General features: G+C 34.3%; 1 protein-coding gene across 1 annotated transcript in view; it reads right to left on the bottom strand.

The window, feature by feature from the left end:
• The window catches only part of LOC145684025 (uncharacterized), a 134,522-nt gene that overhangs the window by 45,985 nt on the left and 66,737 nt on the right, over positions 1-21,800 (bottom strand). The window contains exons 3-4 of the mRNA XM_081755842.1: positions 9,336-9,490; positions 3,805-4,802 (exon numbers count right to left, since the gene is read on the bottom strand). Coding sequence (XP_081611968.1) covers positions 3,805-4,802; positions 9,336-9,490 — 1,153 coding nt within the window. The remainder of the gene's footprint in view (positions 1-3,804; positions 4,803-9,335; positions 9,491-21,800) is intronic.

Raw genomic sequence — 21,800 nt, 5'->3', positions numbered from 1 at the left:
GCTACTATTAAGAGCTCCAAACTCTGGGATGGGTTTTATTTATATATAAATAAGAAAGTTTCTTCTTCTGGGGGGGTGGCAATCGTTCCCCTAGATCCACTCCTGGATGAGTTATGAGTGAACCAACATCTATTGGAGCATCTGCACGTTACATGCTATTAGCAAAGAAGACAACAACCAAGCAAATGATTGGTCCATGTAAAAAACAAAAACAAAAACAAAAAAATCAGTGAAATTTTGTTTCCGAAGACCATTTTAAGTAAGTGAACTTGAAATTTGTGTGTTTCGTAATCGTAATTTCCACCTCAGATTACTTCAGTTTAAGAAAACGGAGGAGTAGAGGGAGGCTCATTTTACTGTCAGAGAGCCTTTTTAATTAAAATAATAAAAAAAAACAGCCAAGAAAACCTTTTATTCTTTATTTAATGAATGTGAACCACAAACATCATCAAATCATTGCACTTTCATTGTTCCCAGTGTTGCTAACTGTGACATCAAAATTAGCGAAACTTTGCTAACTTTAAAAGGCTGCAGTTAATCCATGAAGCATTGGTCGAGAATGATATTTGGTGTGTTTATTATTCAGGTAAAGTTGAACCATCTGACAAAATTTCAGAATTTTAAAAAATGGTGTTTTCGAGAAAATGGCGCCCAAAAATGGCGAATTTTGAAAATTTTACAATTTCTCGAATTTTTTGCGACAAAACGGTTGACCACAGAAGCGATACAAATTTTTTTTCGGAAAGCGGGTAACTAGGTCTTACCAACCGTGAAAACAGAATTTTAAAATTCGAACTGGAAGTGCTCGAAAAAAATTCGCAAACTTCGACTTTTCAGATAAATTGACGTTCATTTGTTAATTTATGTACAAAAAGATACGCATGCGCAAACCAAACTATAATAAAATATAGTTTATTTATATCTCTATGTACATACCACAACAAGAATTATAACTCTACCTGTCTCCATAGCCGAATGGTGAGGCTCCGAAATTGACCATTTTCCATGTCTTCTACAATTCATAAATTGTACTCCCCGTCTTTGATGGTCCATTACTTGGCGGGAAAATTTTTTTCGACAAAACAAAAAAATATGGGTCTCTTAAAAACATGTCTAGTTGCTATAAAAAAAGTTTCAACAATATCTGAGATGGTGATGGTACAATTTTATATTTTTTTGCCTGAGTTGAAATGGAAGGCACCATATATATATATATATATATATATATATATATATATATATATATATATATATATATATATATATATATACCTTTTCCTTTATTTTATGAAAGCATTGTTTTTAAAACCCTTCCCCCGGTTATTAACTTTTAGTTTTTATTAGGCTTCCAAACTATACTGTGCATAAAAGTCGCGAGTCTTATAGAATGGTTATGGCCGTCCACCAATCTGTAGACGGGTATCAGAGCAAGAACGGTAAGGGATATCGAGAAGCAGTTTTAAACAGCTCGTAGATTCAGCGTTCCAAGAATACGTTCCATTCAGCGTTCCGTTAACCTTCTATTTTAGTCTGAAGTGGTGGAAAACAGCCATTTTCGGCTTCAACGCTGATCGCCATAGACCAAACATTGTAATAGACAACGACAAGCAATCTATTCAGTGTTCCAAGACAACATGCCATCACTAACCACAACACTACCAAACCGGAAGAGGTTTAAATTTACTAGTACTTTCGGTTTCGATATTTTATTTCTTAAAGTAAAGACAGTAAGGAATATCGAAAAGTTTTTTTTTTTTTTTTTTTTTAACACAGTATCAGCGTTTCAAGAAGGAGTTTTATCTTGACTTTCATGTATCTATTCAAACTAATAGTGTTGAAAATGAATAATTTCCGGTTTCAACATTGATCGCGTAATAGATAAACCGGAAATTGATACGGATTTTTTTTTTATTTTTACATATTTGGATTCAGTACCGCAGGAGTAGCTGTTTCGTCTGTGATTTAATCTTCTATTGCAACCAGAAATAATAGAATGAGTTTGCACTTCCGGTTTCCATATAAATCTTAGTAATGTGAAAACAGTATGAAATAGCGAGTAATGGCTTTGTGATACGATTCAGCGTCCGAGGTATACGTTCTGATCTCAGTCTTCTATTGCAACAGAAGTAAAAGAGGTACTACTTCGATTTTAAGTATTAATTCGAATAGTTTGGAAGTATCACACTGTGAAACGAAACCCATAATTATTAATACAGGGATGAGTCGTAAGTCTCGCAATATCTTAAAAAGATAGATGATGTTCATGAATTCCTACTAGCTAAACAATGAGCAAAAGTAACATATCGTCATTCTACACTTGATCGGTTTTGGTGAAGATATTTTCTGATTGTAAAAAGAACGAACATTTTCAATATTTTGTGTCCTGTAAAGTACATGTAGAAATCACATCGATATTGATTTTGATTTAAGGCGAAAAGTAGAATACATTGAATCAGAAGTAAAAGGAATTGTTACAAAGAAATAGAACTATGCATTATTTTTTCCATGACATCTAGATTCTCGTATATATTATATGTCGTGTACTTACAATACAAATAAAGATTGATAATTTTGTTGTTGTCAATATTGCTACCTTCGCTCATTTGCTACTTCTACGCAGATACGAAGATTTGAAGGTATGAGGTCAGTATCTTGCTTAAAAATAATAAAAAAAGGAGTCCACAATTCTGAAATAGTTTGGAATCACCGTTGAAGAAATGAAATGAATTGAAATCTGAGTTTAAGGTCCATGCATATGCTCTTTAGGCTAAGGGAGACAGTTAAAGCAATTGAATGTTAATGGAAGAATTGGTGGAATGAGAAAGGAGGAGGAAACTGCAGTATCTAGATCAAATCTACGGGCACGCATATCAACCACAAACTTACTTGGCTCGGGATCGAACTAGAGATCCGACGCAACAAGAGGTATCACTGTTGTAGAAAGTCATAAATACAACAGTGTTACATAGGGAAGGTGATGAAACGCGATGCAAGTAACCTCTCAAAGCAATGATAGAATTACTGGTCTCATGTGCACGGAACGTGACAAACTATGCGATAAGTGAACACGGAAGTTAATAAACTGTGCGTCAAGCCGCAAATAGCTAACGATTCAAGGGAAGAAATTAAACGATATACCCTAGTCTTCAATATTTAGTTAAGAAGAGAAACTTAGGCAGAAGTCTCTCAGTTTATTCATAAATTCTATGAGAAAATCTTAAGAGGCTTCATCCCGGCGAAATTAATATACCGCTAATTTTACAGTAATTAAGTGATATCTCCCAATAGATAAAAGATAATCGAAATGTGGAACAAGAGCGCCCTAGACAATATCATTTTACATGAGATACTGTTATCACGACTCACTTATCTGCTTTCGATTTCGAGCCATTATGAAAATTGGCATTTATTTTCGCGTTTCTAAACGGCTGGAAACAGAAAGCCACTAGGTGACTTGTGATAATGGTATCTCACGCAAAATAATATTTGTCTAGGGCGCTCTTGTTCCACATTTCAATTATCTTTTATCTATTGGGAGATATCACTTAATTACTGTAAAATTAGCGGTATTTTAATTTCGCCGGGATGAGGCCTCTTAAGTAAAATTGTTTATTAGAGTACGTCTAGTCGAGAACGAGAAATGCAGGAACACTCTAATTTTTTTTCTAGATACATTTCTTCACAAATGATCAATGAATTTTGAAAAGTGTACGCTTAACAATACTGATTTTCTTATCCTCAACTAAACATGCTTCTTCGGTAGATTAATTCTATATTTATAAATATAAATCATAAATCACTTACCTGAAATCTGTTCTATTCAACCCTTGACTGGCATAGTCGATCAGCAATCCAGATAGCGGAGAGCTTATCATCCCACCAATAGTCGCGTATATTCTCTGCAAACCATAATCTCCACTATGTTCCCTCAAAATAGCTATCACAGCTCCTTCGAACATGGCAAATGCAGTTCCACTAATTACACCAATCAACACTCGAATGCTAAGGTAAAGCCAAAAAGTAAGCTTGACATCCCGTTCTTCAACTTCTTTCAAGTTAGAACACACTTGTTTGCGAGGCAATGTTGCCAGACAACGCGGTTTACACTGTTGGAAATTAACCACATCAGTTTCATCCCGAGTTGTCACACTTGCCACAAGTTCATCAATTTCATTTGCACTACACGATATATTACTATGAACACCACTGTTTACTAGAGTGTCTATCACAAAGAAAGATGAAGTGTTGCGTTTAACTACACCCTTCGCTTCCAAAATAGCACCTTGTCCTTTCACATATAAATCTTCGGACACAAGAAATGAACACACACTGGAGTTTGGCATTTTCTCGCACGTCACATTGACAATCCACGGAGCTGGAAAGAAATAACGATCCGAAGAGAATCTTCTGAAAGTATTTTGAAAGTCCTCTTTTGATTTCTGTTCCCTATCTTGATTCCATTGACCATTTTTCATATCCACATTCAGTGATCCGTTTCTAACTTTGTACTCCACTTGAAACGATTGCTCACTAAATCCTGTGTCGTAATACTGAACAAATTCCTTATTCTGACACATAAATCCACACGTTTCAATCACCAAATCTACCTGAGAGTTGTTTTTCACTTGGACGTCACAAGGAATGCTCTGATCCAACAGAAGCTCGAAGCCATACCCGTTGCTTCCGCAAGTCAAATCGAATGCTACGTGTTGAGGGTAGGTTAGGGTAATGCGCCCTACGGGGACGAGCAGGAGAAGTAAAGATGCAGCCCCGCCAAGGGCAGAGAAGAAAGCCAATAGTAACTGAAATCAACAAAGAATTTTTTCTCAAACAAGCATTACAAACAAATGTCATCTTAACAATAATCTAGCAGTACATCCAAATATTGTTCATTCTAGCTCTGAAACCACGCATAACTTACATAAAAACCAAATCTAACCAAATCAAACACTTATTTTGTATTATTATATCGGCAACATATCTTTGCCTTCTTCTGATATAGTAAAGTAAGAAGTTTGCCCGAAATTATCACGCATATTAGTAATAATCATGGTTTGAGTGATTTAAATCAGATTGGTTTAAAGGACAGTTCTTAAGCCATGATTGAAACAAGTTTTCTTTAAATAAACCAATTTGAATTTTATCGTCCTTATTGAACAGCTTTTGCGTAATGCATGTTATGAAATTTGTAGAAAAGGAAGGTAAAAACATATTATTTCATACGTTTGTGTAGCTCGTATGGTAAACTTACCTGCTTATTAAATGCAGTCTTTTATCTCTTAATATGAAGAAACAAATAATCAGTATTACAAAATACTTCAAGTACAATTGAAGGGTTGGATGCAAGAATCAGGTATCCAGTTTTAGAATTTTTTCCAGATCTGTCTGCTTTTTACTCTAATTTCACGATGAACACTGTATGTAGGTACCTCCTTTTATATTATAACACTGAATATAATCATCGAATCCACACGATTCTTGCACACAATGTAGATTGATTTTTTCCTACTGGAATATGTGAATATCTCAAATTCGCAAAAAAAACCGGACCTACCTGGTTCTTGCATCCAACCCTTCAATTACTTTGAAAATGCAGTATATAATGAAGCCGGGGACTTCAACTTGTTTTTCTAACAGAGGTACGTGGAATAATTTCGTAGATATTTTCAAATAGTATATTAACAGTTGGTCAACAATTGTAAAAGTATGCGAAGAAACTGACTAGTAACTGATGCAACTGTAGAGGTCTCCAATCTGGCATTAAATGTAAAGCTGGGGATGTGTTACGTCTTTTTAGACTTATCACTACACAATATTTGATGATGTGAAGAAGAATAGTTGCATTATAGAAGACTTAGTAAATAATATGGAAAAATCTTAAATGAATTTTGAAGAATTCGATATTCCTAATCGCTTCTTTGATTTTGAAGTTTGAAGGCAAAAGAACACTACTTCGCGAGTTATATTTTTAATTCTGCAGTAAAGACACAGACGTCAAAATATGAATGGTGGAAAGCTACAAATCTTAAATAGAGAAATAACTTATTTTCCGTCGTTGTACAGTTAGTAACCGCACACGAGTCTACAGCTGCCGTTGAAAGATCTTTTTCCTTTTACTAATTTGGTTATATTCAATCATCGCTAACCAGAAACTACTGATAAGCTAGTACTTTTATTTTAAGTTTCAACAACAAGCACGAAGTTGGTAGCTAGTTGTATGCATGGCATATGCGATTGACTAATGGATTGAGTTGAAATAAGCTTTAAAAAAAAAAAAAAATTACAAGTGGTTTGCGAGTGGTATTGATAAGCGACGGAGTAATGTATAACAACTAGGCCTGTAGTTTGTAGTTTCTAATTAGTATCAGTGACTGCCACTATTCTTTCATGCATTATAATAATTTAATAAATTACTTATTTAATAAATTACTTATTTAATAAATTACAAATTGAGATGAAATACGTGTTGTTCTATTCTTTCAAAGCATACACTTACTTGTGCAATATTCTGTGCATATGAGGTATTTCTTTCTCATCTTCTTTGTCCTTAAAATTAGAATATTAATGGACAGATTGATTTCGTTTTCAATTCACAATACAAGAAGCTTAATAAAATAATAAAGAGGACAAAAGAACAACTACAGTCTGTTCCTACTACCTATTTGTGTGTATGAGTTGTTTTTAGTATTATAATATAAATACTACATTTCAAATTAAGTTTTTAATATTTTTTTATTAAAAAAACTTATTTAAACTTGGGTTTTTCACAACCCTGGTAATAATAAGTGTTTGGTTTGATTTTATTATGTAACTTACAGAAGTATTTTCTATAAGATTTGGTGAGCCACGGTGGCTCAGTGATAGAGCGTTCATCTCTGGTTACCCGTGGTACATGGAGTCATTGGTAAGATCCCAGCTCGTGCCAAGCGAGCTTTGTGGTGTACAAACATCGTGTGCGTGGGTTTTCTTCTGGTTCCCCCGTTTCCTCCCACTTTCTTGATTCCACCATTTCATTTATTTTTCATCATCACCGTCCCCTTTAGCCTACTCGGCATAACCATGGGATGTAAAACTTAAATATTTCATTTTCACTTCACTTTTCTATACATTTTTGGCGCTAATATTTTATTAACTCTATTTTTTACTTCAGTGTTGTCTCAAATTGTTCGTGAGCGTGGCTTATCGTTCTTAGTGTAAAGTGCGGAAGACTCTTATTCAATTCCCGAGAAATATGTGGTTAGAGCTTGACGCTACGCAGTAGCTCCATAAAAATCGTATAGCTCCGATGATGATAAATGACGTTAAACTCTACACAATCAATCAAAGTAACGCAATTCAGTTTTGAAGCAACAATACAATGGCGAAACATCTCCTCTTGGGACAGAATGTAAGCTCAAGCCTCAGAATTGTCTTATATGCAGCTTTCTAGGAGCCGCAGAAATCTGTGCCAAGTAAATACTTGAAGTTGTGAAATGCATCCCCGAAAACATACTATGCATATATACGTAAAATAACGAATATACAACGTAATCAATGCTCATACTACGTAATCTACAAATACAAAAGTAATATAGCTAGTAACATCGTAGGGTGTATCGAGAAAAAACGTTTCTTTTTTCAAAATTAGGTTACCCTTAGTGACTATGTTTGGCCAAACAATGTTAATATAAAACGGAAAAAATCTCAAATCAATACCTCAGTTTTTTGAGGTCCGTCATTGGCTTCAAATTTGAAAAAAAATGAACAGTATTATCCTTAGTTATAATTGTTCTCCAAATAATTGAGAATGATATCTCATTTTTTCAGGTACAATTATCGCTTTGAATTGCGGATAAAATCGATAAACTTGTAGACTATATTTGTGAAGATTCCGGAAAAATGTTTAAGTGTGTTAACGAATATTTTCTTACAAGATATTAAACACAATGGAGTAAAAAGAAAATAAAATTAGCGAAAATTTGACTGAAATACAGCATTGTTATTTCTGCAGTTTTCGCTTGTCTACAGCTAAATTTATTGCATTGAAAATAACCCAGAATTCATCACGAGAAGGGGTTTAAGTTCCGCCCTCCCACCTTGTCTTATATGTAATTTTGTAATGACATTAATGATACTGAAATGCTGTTCAATATTTAAGTTTAGTTACCAATTTTCTAATTCATACTCCGATATTTTTGTAAACTATGGCATCCACTCCTGGGATTTTAAAGTTGTCAATATATAAGGGTAACACGGTATAAAGTAATAATTATTTCATTTACTTTTCTTTTTTTAAAAATCTACGGTTTTATCATTTTTAATAATGACATGAAATGCGAACGTGAAATAAAAGCAAGGATAGGAATGGCGAAAGAAGCCTTTAAAAGAAAGAAAAGTCTGTTTTGTGGGACCTTGAACAAAGTGTTGAGAAAAAGACTCATAAAATGCTTCGTGTGGAGTGTTGTGCTGTATGGGGCGGAAACGTGGACATTGCGTAAGGGTGACGAAAATCGACTGGAAGAGTTCAAAATGTGGGTGTGGAGAAGAATGGAAAGAGTTAGTTGGGTCGAGCGGAAAACGAATGAGAGAGTGTTAGAAATGGTGGGTGAGAAAAGAACACTTTTAGATATTATTAGGAAGAGGAAGAGAAACTGGTTGGGACATTGCCTAAGAAGAGATTGCATCATGAGGGACGTCCTAGAGGGTATGGTGGCGGGAAAGAGAGGGAGGGGGCGAAGGAGACTACAATTAATGGATGATATTAAAACAGAAAGATCATACGCGAAGACGAAAAGGTTAGCGGAGGACCGTGGAGCATGGAAGCTTCTCAGCTGCGGCAAGTGACCTGCCAATAAAGGCAGAATACCTATGATGATGATGATTATCATTTTTAAAAAATGAAGCGAATGTGGCTCCTCAAAATGTTGAGATATCGAATTTAAATACTTTTTATATTATATTAACTCTGTTTAGTCAAAAATGTCACTAAGGTTAATAACATAGTTTCGAAAAGAAAAAAATCTTCGATATACTCTATAATTGAAATAACGAAGTTTTCATTTTATACTGACAACATCATTACTAAAGATATGGTTATACAGTTTGGTTAATCAAACTAAACTGAAATTGTTTTCTTTTTATATCGTGTAGTTTGACTTAACTAGATATATTTCACCAAAGTAATTTATTTTCATTACAACTACCGGAAAGAAGTAGTGATGTCTATGTTAGAAACTATGAAGATGTATAGAAAGATCGTCATACATATACTAAAATTCTGTTTGTGCAATTTCATTATTTCTCACTGCACTGTTAATAATATTTTATTTTAATTTCATTCAAATGTATTAACTCACCCTGAAATTTCCGATTTTATCCGCCACCATCCCTGCCAAAGGAGGCATAATTATAGCGATAATAGGTGTCACAGCAGACATGATGGCCGTCTCTTCCACATTGATTCCTAGTTCTCTCATATGAATCGTCAAATATGGATACAGAACAAATAGAGCTGCAAGAAAAAATAAAGAAAAATATATGTAATTACCAGTGATGTAGTGCAGTTTTTACTTTGGTACTTAGGATGAACTATTAACTTTGAATTTCAAGATCATCAGTAACATTAACGCACGAATTCTGTTTATACCACACTGACAAATTGTGAACGTATTTCAATATAAATGTTAGTTGCTTTAAAGTACTTGAATGTGCTTCACTATTATGATTATATGAGTTTTTGTTAGCAGTATGAGAGGATATCAAAAACATCAATAGAAGCTGCTACTTCCCAAGTAACGTATATAGTGGCCCAACAACTTTCCAACGAATTAACAGTTCCCCAACGTTGGACCATCGATCTGTGCTATTTGGAATATTTTTCTCTTTTTTCATATATAGTAGGTTACATAAATCTATAACGAGGAACTGCATATTTTGCACCGTTTACCTAACATCATTATTAAGTCTAGGATGCTCAAATTGTTAAGTCATTTAGCCAGAATGTAAGAAAATAGGAACGCTTTCAAAATTTTGACTGGAAATTACATCAGGAAACGACTATTAGGAATATCTAGGCGCAGATGGGAGGGCAATATTAAGATGGATCTCGTAGAAATATAAATACAAAGTAGAAACTGAGTCCATTTGGCTAAGGACAGAAGGCAACGGAGAGCACTGAATCTCTGGGTTCCATAGGCCATAGAGTCAGTTATAGTTATGAAGTTGGCAAGGTATGACATACCCTTTAACGCCAGAAAAAAATTGGAAATTTGAATATGACATACCCTTTAAACCAGAAAAAATGGAAATTGGAATATGAAATACCGTTTAACGCCAAAAAAAATGGAAATTTGAAAATAATCGGAAATTTTATTTATTAACTTAGTACAAGTGCTTTAGTTGCAAAATTTCTTTGTGGCAGAGCTTCGAACTTACTACAAGTGATTAGCATACCACTTTAAACTGCAAGTCTCGTCTCATACAACCTCGCAGCTGACAGAATGTAAATACAATCAATCAGTTTAAAATAATAAAAAGATTTAAAAAAGAAACACAAAGAAAAAAGTTGGAAATTTTGTTGTAGTATCGTACTGAAACTCCCAATCTTTTCTTACTGTTACTTGTTAAACATATGTGTATTACTTTATATAACTATATTCAATACTTAATTATATTCAATTTCATTATCTACTGTTTCATATAAAGGAAGCGCGTGGGATGTTAAAACTTCAAAATTTTGAAAAAGATTGACTAGTAATAATAAGTTGTTAAGACGGGGTTAATATCTCTCGCGTATTATTTCCTTTACCACATCAAGAGAGCAAGAACACATTTCCTTCGACTTACTATGGAAGATGATAGTTTTCCAACTGGCAAATTTTATAACATTTTTCTTCTAGCGTTTTAACCTAAAATTTTCCCATTAAAAAGCAACTTTTCAATCTTCTCCCACCTAGCTCACTTTTGATAAACCCTAAGTGCCCATGTCACCCCTGTTTGTATAGTATTAACCGTGTTCCTAATGCATATGATTGTAGGTATTATTATAATGGGGGTGATTGGATATTTGGTTGGTTGGATTTTAGCGTCCTTATTCAGCATAGAGGCGAAATAAAACGTGGACCTTCAGCGTAAGGTGGTGCTTTCCTACCTAGAATCGAACCCGGAAATATGTGTACCAAAGGCGCACGTGTTAACCAACAGGGAGAACAGGAGTGATTGGAGTAATGATTTTCTCATGGTTGATACAACACAATTTTTCAGTTGAGTATCAATTTTGGATCATTCACTATACACCATCCTCCCACTTTCTTCATTCCACCATCTCACTTATCTCTCATCATCACCGTCTCCTTTAGCCTAACCAGCATAACTATGGGACGTAAAACTTAAAGATTTTATTTCATTTCATTACAACATGTGTATTAGGCTCACAAACACGCATTTTAAAGCAATCATAGTGGATTTATGAGCTGTCGTTCCTTTTAATACTTAAGTTCACCATCTGGTTTTAAAGATAGGCTGCTTCCCTTGCTTACGCCACTGGAAACTAGTTACTACCAAGAACCAGTTCTAACAGAATGTTCTTTTAAAATAATTAAATTACACAAAAAAGAAAGAGATCTAAAATATTCCGAGTTGCATTGTATAGAAAAGTAAGTGGGAAACTATGGTTCAACACACACAATTTAAACACTCTGAAAGCATCATCAGAGAATAACAATGCAGAGCTTCAACACAATTATTACATAACATTTCAATTGCGAAGTGAGTGGTTTCATGTCAGTCCTGGCCTTCTGGATGGACAGTTCAAGGTCGTAGAAATGTTCTTGTCATCACCATATAAGAAAAACCTTCCATTGTGATTTCTTTATAAAAGCCGTATAAGAATAGTAACTAATAGAGTAAAGGAGAGGGATTATAAAATGTCATATTGTTTTCCACAAATAACTTAGTTTTAAAAAGGAAGTTATGGAATACAATTTTGTTTTGCACAAACAACTTACTTCAAATAAGAGTTATAAAATACTCTTTTTTCCCACTAATGACTTAGTTAAGGAACAGTAGTCAGTTCCTTGTCAGATCTCGATCTAGTCTTCCTTGTCAGTTTTTAATCTATCTCACAGTTGTATGCACTTAGAAACTATTGATTGTGATTATCATTGGCGGCGATTGGACGTTAAAAGTGGGGGCGGGGGGCAAGATATGATCTCAATATTTCTTTATCAATGTTAGTTTTCCTGGTTATTTCTAACACTTTGTTTCACGAAAGGTAGTATACCTAATAGGATACTATCTTTTTCAGTTAAAAAATATCGTAATACTTATTTTATATTTTATTAAGTAAATTGACAAGAGCTACGCAAGTAAGTTCCAGCCCTTTGTATTCTTAAACATTGAAAGTGTAAGAAGAGATTTGATTCCTTGCTCATGAACATCTTAAAATTCTGTCTGGAAAATTGTGTGATCAGATTCTTTAGTAACAAATTTGCAAAACAAATAAATAGAAATGATAATATTAATCAAAGCAATGAATAATGAGGCTTGCTTTGCAAAAGTTATATTGAAACTGGAGATGAATGAACAACTTATATTTTTAATTCCACACATACTATTAAATGTATTTTATTACTCTTTAGAAAATGATAGATAGTAAATAGTACAAGCATATGCTACGACATTTAAAAAAAAATACGCAATTGTAATATTAATTGCTTTGAATTGCAATTAAAACGCAATTTCTGTAGTTTTCTTAACTCCCGAGAAGACAAATAACCAACACATATTCACGCAACGGCAATACTATGTGGCACCACTTTTTTCCTATGAACCAGTAATATATACAAAAACTCTATATCAAAAAAGGGATCACGTCCAAAAAAGTGAGGGGGCAACTGCCCCTCTTGCCTCCCTAATCGCCGCTCCTGGTGATTATGTATATTTTGTTCAGCAATTTTGTTTGTAAAAGTTATGTAGTAAACGACTCTATGCTTTTAAAGTGAATAACTTGTACGTAACACTTAAACTTATGATCAATCATTTATCGCTCATTTTTTGGCCCAATATCTGCGCGAATGTCAATGGTATACGTTGTGTGTTATAAGAATTAATTTTGGTTTATGATTATACATAATATTACTGATACTAAAGAAAAACTTGTATATATGTTACTGATACTAAAGAGAAGTATAGTGGAAGGTCGGCTGGTATCGGACTGCGGGCGGTATCGGACAAAAGCAGTTTTCGTTATTTCCCGCACCTGTTAAGCTTACAGTGAGTTGATCGGAATGAATTATCGAAGTCCACACCATAGTGGATTTGTCCGATGAACGGTGTGTCTCGTGCTTCAAGGGTTTTGTATTTTTAGGAGTAATCAGGTGCATGGAGATAGATTTATGTGGCTGTAACTTATTACAAGATAAGTGTATTTATATATTGTTGTTATAACAACATTTATTAGGATGTTTATATTATAATTTAGGCATATAGTTGCATTCGTGTTGTTACAAGCCGGTAGATAGCTATTCATACGTTGCAAGTCGTTCGACTGGTATCGGACAAAGTGAAATCGGGTGGTATCGGACTAAACATTGGTAAATACTCTTGACATTTTTTAGTGGTTTCTGGCTTTTTCAGGAAACCATGGGGAAAATACACGGCAATTGGGATGAAGAGAATATAAGGTTGGCCATGGACAAAGTTATTTCCAAATAAATGGCACTACGTGCAGCCTGTACTAGATGTAGTGTTCCTAAGAGTACATTAGGAGATTGTGTCAAAACAAAAACTGTCGAAAGGGAAAGAAGCAAGAGCTAAGTCTTGCTGCTCGGATAACAAAGGCACGTTTAGTAGAACGTTTGATAGCGACCAAGAGGAAATACTATTCAATCATGTAAAGGCTTTGGATAGTCAACTAATGCCACTAAGTAAACCAGAATTATTAAAACTAACTTACAAACTTGCTGAAAAACTATACATCATAAACTGCGGGGAGTCTTTTGATGAAGATTGGATATAGTGTAACATATATAAAAGCTTGATCCATGAACAATATGCCAATTTTGATACTGTTCTATATTGTTTTATCATTGTGATTTGTATCACAGTAAAAAGTAAGTGGAGACGAGACTAAGAAGTTTAAGATCTATGTTTTACTTTTATTTTAGGCTGTGTTTCAAAGCCTAATAAAACTGTATTTTGTGTGTAAGAACTCCTGTAAGTAAACAGCTAGCAATTGTAAGTTGTTTTGTTATCTGAAAAGACCGATTAACTATAGTTTTATGTTTGTCCGATACCACCCTCCACTCTATAAGGACGCAAATTTGTATTATCTTTGATTTTTTTACAAAAATAAATATTATGAGTTTCTACCTGTCAAATCACCTTTAACATATTGTGTATAAAATACCAAGGTATCATTTTGTGCATTAAGTAATTTGATATAGCTATTTTTCAGCCTGACAGACAAGAAGAATCTCTGGTGGCTCAACGAATCATATATGATTCTTTGATGAGAGTAGGTGGATCATCAATAAATTCAGTGAGAAGTTCAATGAGACAATATCAGGTGTATTTGGAAAAGAAAAGAGAAATAAATGCTGGAGACGAAAAGAGGAGAGAAAAACGAAAGATTCAGCAACAACTAAAGGAGCTGGAGGAAGAAGAGAAGAAAATTAAACTGTGGAGGCAACAAGAAGGATATTCAGATCAATGAGAAGAAAACTATGCGAGAAAGGATGAAAACAAATTTCTAAATGAATTGCATTTAACAACTGCACCAGTAAAAATATGTGTTATATAATGTGTGTGTGTGTTTTTTCAATAATCAGTAAAATCATACATGAACTGTTTATTACTATAGGCAATATTAAATGCTGTGTAATTGGTATTATAATGTGTATTTTTTTTTCATATCGTAAATACTCTGTATACTGCACACTTTCGTTTGTAACTTTACATTTTGTGTAATAGGTAGGCCTAATCAATATTGGCCTAATGCACATGTTTGTAAATTTACATTCCTTTGGAAAGAAAATTGAAAAAAGAAAAAAAAACAGAAGCGGAAGAGAACAAGGCCAATTATGTGGAGTGTGGAGGCTTGAGTTTCTTTCTTTTTTTCTATATTTTTAAGTAATCCAGGGGGATCAGGGAAATCTGGAGCTTACGACATGGAAAGTCAGGGAAAAGTCAGAGATTTTTTCCTCCAAATTGTGTGGACGCCCTGTTTACATTTCCAAATGAAACTATATAATTTAGAGCGTCACGTCAAAAAAAACTGCGGGGAAACTGCCCCCTCTTGCTCCCGTAATCGCTGCCCATGGTTCTGAACAAATTTCATCTTTCTAAGAATAGTAGTATGACCTGGACGTTGATAAATGTGTTACTTTTACTCTTTTATATAATATAGCGTAAAGATTTCTTTTCGTTACAGATTCGAACAGTTTTATTTATTTTTTTAATAGATATTTTGAACGTGGTACGCTATAAAAATCAACAACATAGCAATTGCCTCTTTTTGTCATTCTGATCAGAAAACATTTCCGCTCAGTAATGTTTTTGTTCCTCTGCGTATCATAAAGGCGATATACAATTTCCGCACACAAAATGTAACGAGAAAGAAAGAAAACTTCTAAATGATTTATGTTGCGTTATTGCGTTTCCGGTAGGCTTTGTTGAAAGTTCTTCTACTATATATGCATTCTGAATATATTCCCTCCCCCCCCCTCGTAAAATCTAATAAACCTACAGGAAAAAAATCGCATAACATCCGAGGACTTCTACTATGTAGTAAGACCCAAAAAGAACAACCAAAAAGTTGCTTCACAATCATGAACGGAAATATTAAATGCTCTTCGCAACTCATAGAACCAACAGTCATATATGTTGGTTCAACCAACATATATGACTGACAAGCCCTAGAAAAAGATGGTTTACATTCTATAAGTGTTCTGTATTCTTCGGTAACATCGTCTAAGTGAATTATTTCTATACAAACAAATCATCTATCATTTCACATCTCCACGTTGGAACAAACAGGGGCGAACCAAGGCAAAATTTTCACCAGGGCAAAATGACTTTTTAATGCCCTTCTCCCCTAATCCTATAGCCTATATTTTACATTTTATTACAGTGATTGTAATATTTTAAACCCATTTTTCAATAAATAAATAAATAAATAAATAAATAAAAATTAAAAATAAAATAATAATAATATTAATATTATTATTAATAATAATAATAATAATAATAATAATATTCAAATATATGACATAGGTATATTTAGTATTTAAAAATATATATATGGTATCAATTACATTGTGTTTATTATTATCTTTTATGTACCGATATGTATAAAAAAAAAAGCAATATCGAACATCATTTATTGAACACTACTAATGGCGACATGTGTACAGTACTGCTATATTGTAAATTGTTTGGTTATATCAATAACATCATGAATCATTCTACCATATATCTGACTATGTAACAATCTATTCTAGTAACGTGAAATACTAATAAATACATTTCACATATGTTGAGCGTGTTTCACGCACAGCAATATAATCAACCCTTTTTATGTAGGTCCTAGTAGTTGAAGTCCATAGCGTTCATAAAACGTATCTCATGAATTTGTGCAAAAGCAGAACACTCTTACAAGACTCAAGCTCTTTCTTCTACATGCCATGTCTCCATTTGTCAATACAGCCCCCTAGTATCATGAAATTCTCTTCTTCCATGATGGAATGGAAAAAGATTATGTAATTGACTCTACTTTACAATAATATTAACCCAAAAGGTCAGTAGAGAAAACATTATAAAATTTACTTCTTGAGGTTTGTTTTGGCAGTCGCCCGGCCTTTCATCCGCCCCTGAGCATAAATTTTAAGAGGTCTAATTAACTTCTGTTTCGCCTACATAACTCCAATGGCAATTCTTCAGAAAAGTCATATTGGTAAAATTTAATTTTTTATCGCAACAAATTAAGAAGAGGATACTTACCCATTTACTAAATTCTTGTAGATTTAACATATAGAGTAAAGGAGACTGATTCCAATCGTTTTGGGAACAAACAGCTCTGAGCTGAATATATCGAATGCAATTTACAAAAACAAATTACGATGACATACCTTGATATGTCCTCCAAAATTCCCGAGATAGTAGTGGGTAATCCAGCACGTCAAATATTGTATATGTATAAAATTGAAAATACCTATTGTCGATCGAAAATACCCGCATTATGCGGGTGATTCCGACACATAGGTTGGTGATTTCGATCGCTATACACAAAACGAAAAATGCTGGATTACTATGTTTAATATTAAGCATATATCATGGAAATATCATAGAACAAACAAGTATTGAAGTGAAAATAGAACACAATAAATAGAAATGATAGCATAGAACATGTAAACAAACACAATTTGTAATGTGCTAATAATAGACGTAACTGGAGGAGAAAACTATCATCAAATGTCAAGAACGTTTTTAGATTCGACATTTACCGCAAATAAATTTCTTTTTACCCTTAGATCCCACACAGCCTTCGTGGTACCATTCGCATCCTTTGCCCTGACACTGAATCCAGTTCCCAACTTTAGCACATCATCGATGAGAGTATTGTAATAAGCAGAAGTTGTAGAAATCCTGTGCGGGTCTCTGTTGCAAGGATGCAAATGTGGTAGGTGGTTCGTACGAAGAATTGGAGTCGTAGTCAATGCCATCAAGAGTGTCTATAATCCTTTGTTTTGCCGCACTGAATCTGTTAGGGATGTTATTAACTACTGCAGAAGCATATGCAGCTCTCCTTTCTTGTAAGATCACACCCGAACTTCGCCAACCTGATTATGCGTTGTTTCAACGCTTTCTCTCGATAACTGTAAACACTTGCATAGCCCCAGCCTTTTCGCTTTTTCTATGTTTACGACCCATTGCTTGTGAAAACCTATTCTGGAAGTAATATAAGGAATATGGAACTCCTGGCAGCTGCCTTTAATGCCAAGCCACCCCGTGCGGCTTGAAGGGCTTTCTTTATATCATCGTTCCTTCAGCGTTTTTATTTTCCCCTGATGTATTTTCCCATCTGCAACGATAAAATAGATTCCCCCGTGTAGTACTTACGATGGAATATTCTATTTCAAGAAAACAATTGTACAAAGTACTCCGTATACGCGATCGAAATCACCCGCAAAAAGCCGATTGGAATCGCCCGACATTGATAGATACTTTTGAACACTTGGTTGGCAACACTGCATCAGACATTGCTTTATGCGTCATCTTGTACATTGTTCACACAAGGATCTCTGTTTTCGAATACATCACTTCCACTTGTATCATATGGCGTATGTTATCTCAAATTACTTCCAAACAGTGATTATAAAAATATAACCACACGGTCTAGAAGGTCATATTTACTGTCAATTGCTCCTGTCTCGGAAGTAATTTCTGGTCACACCTACACTTTACTGATGATGGACACTCCACTCTACACTAACATTGTATTTAATCTCAGTCAGATTTCAGCATTTGTCTCCAAGTTATTGTTTCCGATTGGAATCACCCGCCCTCCGAAATCAATCGAAATAGCCCACTTCTACTGTATTATAACGCTAAGTTCTATTTTTTAAAGATGTGATTTCCTTCAACATCTGTTATTGCAGAACTCTCAAACCGTCAGTTGAGACTCTAGATCTAAGAACGTGTGTTTAGTGTGTACGTAGTGTCTACTTTATCTCCACATCTAGAAATCTCTGTCTTGTCTTCAGAGCTCTCAAACTGTCTTAATCTACACAGTCTACAGACTTGATCTGCAGAAATAAAATTCATAGGGGAAGACGTTGTACCTGTGAACACTTTTAGATTCTTCGAAATTTTGGTGCTAGTATTCAGCACTTTTTCCCCAATTTTTGTAGTACATTTGAAGTGTCATCTCTTTGCTATCAGATAGGATGATTTTTAAACGTGTTACATAATTACAATAGCTTTTATAAGATAAAATAAGAACAAATCCGTTTTGTTTACAGGTACATTATGGTCGTGTACCATTGAACAGACCCTCTTGTACTTTTGAACAGTGATAATTACAATGTTTCTACGGCAATAATATAAAAAGAAGCTACAAATATTAACAGTTATAAATTGCAATAAAAGGTTTAGCTATAAAAAGCTCCCCAGAATTAAAATTTTATTCATTACATTAAAAATTGAAGAGAAGTTCTAACAAAAGCTTGTGAACAATAAAGTTGAGCATATACAACTCTTAACATTATGTTATATAATAAGCGAATATATGGAAATTACTTAAAATTACAATTAATAACTTTATATCCTAACCTAACCTATATAAAATATATCAATTGTTTTAACTACTTACATTGTGTAGCTTTAAACAGTATTATTTATCGTTCAAAGGTACACGATGCAATTAATGTTCATAGGTACCAGAGGGTCACCATTACGAAAAAAAGTTCTCCACTAGCTTAAATATTGAACAGAAGTTAAAACTAAAACTATTACTGTATTCACCAATGATTCTACCCCAAGTTTGGACAAATAAATATCACAAGTTGCGAAAACCGAAGAGCACAAAACTCAAAAGTACAAAAAATCTTCGTTTTGGGGGTGAAAAAATTAAAAGGAACATTACTCGACACAACATCCAGTAAACAACAGCCAAACGCGTTTGTAGTGCTTTTTTTCATTTAATCCTTCAAATGAATTTTAATCACTGCACCTAGATAGCTCTGAATTCAAGAAATGCACAGGTGTTCAAAGGTACAACGCCTTCCGCTATATTTAATTTTTAGATGTGAAAATATCTCTCTCTCATCCACATAACTCTTAAGATATTTGTTTATCTCATTAAACATTATAAATGTCTTTTGTCTACAGAGCTGAAGTATCATTGTGTTATATAAACTCTTAAAACGTTAAATTAAACCACAAAATTGAAAACGTCTATTTAGTTTACAAAACTAGAAAGATTTGCTACGTCTACAAAGTTCATAAAGGGTCTGTTTACTTTTAAGAACTGAAAACGCTGTTGTCTTCTCCAGAAAATTTTAATTCTCTGTTAGCTTTCAGAACTAAAATCGTTTGTTCATTATAAAGAAATCTTGATACGACTATTCAGCCTAAGAACTCTTAAAGGGTATGCTAATGCTGTTATTACTTTAAAAAAATTGCTAGGTAAATCAAAGGTTCTATAGAAGTAACAAAAAAAAAAAACAGAATTGTATACTGTGATGATAATTTCAAATCGATGAGTATAGGCAAAACTTTCCTGGAAAGGTTAGTTTAAAACTTGTGACCCTCTCCATTGTGGTAAGAAATTCCTCCTTAATTGATTTGTTTAAGTAAGCCGTTATTATAAGAACACACAGCATTTACGGACTGATCAACGTAGCTAATTTTCGTAAAGATAAAAGTCCACCATATTCCATTTGGAGTTGCATTTTAGTGGACAATGTGCAAGAGAAATTTGAAGTTTACTTTTAGTACAATAGACTTCGCCATCAATGGAATCATCTTCAAATGAAAGAGAAAAGATTACTACAAAAATTAAATCATTGTTGGACGTTTTGGAAACGATATTCAGCATGTCTAAAAATGTCTTGAAGTGTCCTAACAATGGACAAAAACGTCTAGAATGCATCCTATGTTGGTTAATAGAAACTGCCCTAAACGTATTCAAAATGCACCTGGCATGTCCAATGAGCATACGGGCAGAAACGGTTTCTGAATGTGTAAAGCATCCTAACACTTCTTAAAAGTTGTTTCTGTGCCCACATACTCATTGGACATATCATATGTTCAGGTACATTTTGAACACTCTTAGCACATTACACATATACAGGATCTTTCATAACAACACCGACAACGTTTTGGAGGTGATTCCTGACACCAAGACAAGACGAAAAGTATAGACCAACCTGGGTGCACAAATGCTTCCTTTCGGAGTTATAGACTGCCAAAAACATGAAAAAATTAACTTTAAAGGTCCACAGTTCCAAAACTATGGGACCTACCATAGTGGAGTCAAGAATTCACTTAAGAACTAATGTGTGTGTGGCTATGTGTGCCCCATGTTTCATAATCCTAAGATACTCACGCAACAATTGTGATAGAGGCAGTTTGGCTACGGGTGTACTCACCAACTAACTCTTTTAAAATTATAGCGGAAGTCATAGGGCACATACTAGCTCCTAAATAAAGTCTTGATCCGACTACGGTAGGTCCCATAGTATTGGAGCTATGGATCGTTAAAGTTCATTTTTTCATGTTTCGGAAACCTATAACTCTGAAAGGAAGCATTTGTGCACCCAGGTTAGTTTGTACTTTTTTTTGTCTTGGTGTCAGGAATCACCTCCCAATTGTTGTCGATGTTTTGAAACACCCTGTATACAAACTGCATTCACCTGTCGTTGCACAGTCTTAATTCAGAGTCTGGATAAACGAGAAGAAGAAGAAATATTCGATCCGTGTGTTTATCCTCTATTTTTATGTAAGCCCGCAAGACCAAGAGGTAATGCTGGTTGTGTGCAGGGTAGGCGTTCGTAGAAAGTCTAAACGTGAATACATGATCACCCTCCTGGAAAATACCCCCAATCTGGAAATCGAAAAAGAAAAGCTTTGTACAGGATTAGATCTGGTGAAGATATTATATCCGTGTATCAAATTTGATAGTTGTAGGTCACTCCTCTATATGCAAAATCCTGTTTAGCTCTAGATCAGGCCTGTCCATGAATTGGCTCCCGGAGCCGAAGCGTGAGCGAGCACGAGCGGAGACAAGAACAGGTGAGCACAAGTTCTGGTAGCTTTGCCCC

The sequence above is a fragment of the Thermobia domestica genome, chromosome 4 (assembly GCF_964235325.1).
Source record: "Thermobia domestica chromosome 4, izTheDome1.hap1.1, whole genome shotgun sequence".
Taxonomy (NCBI): domain Eukaryota; kingdom Metazoa; phylum Arthropoda; class Insecta; order Zygentoma; family Lepismatidae; genus Thermobia; species Thermobia domestica.
The sequence above is the reverse complement of the archived record's forward strand: the minus strand, read 5'-3'. Positions and strand labels throughout refer to the sequence as shown.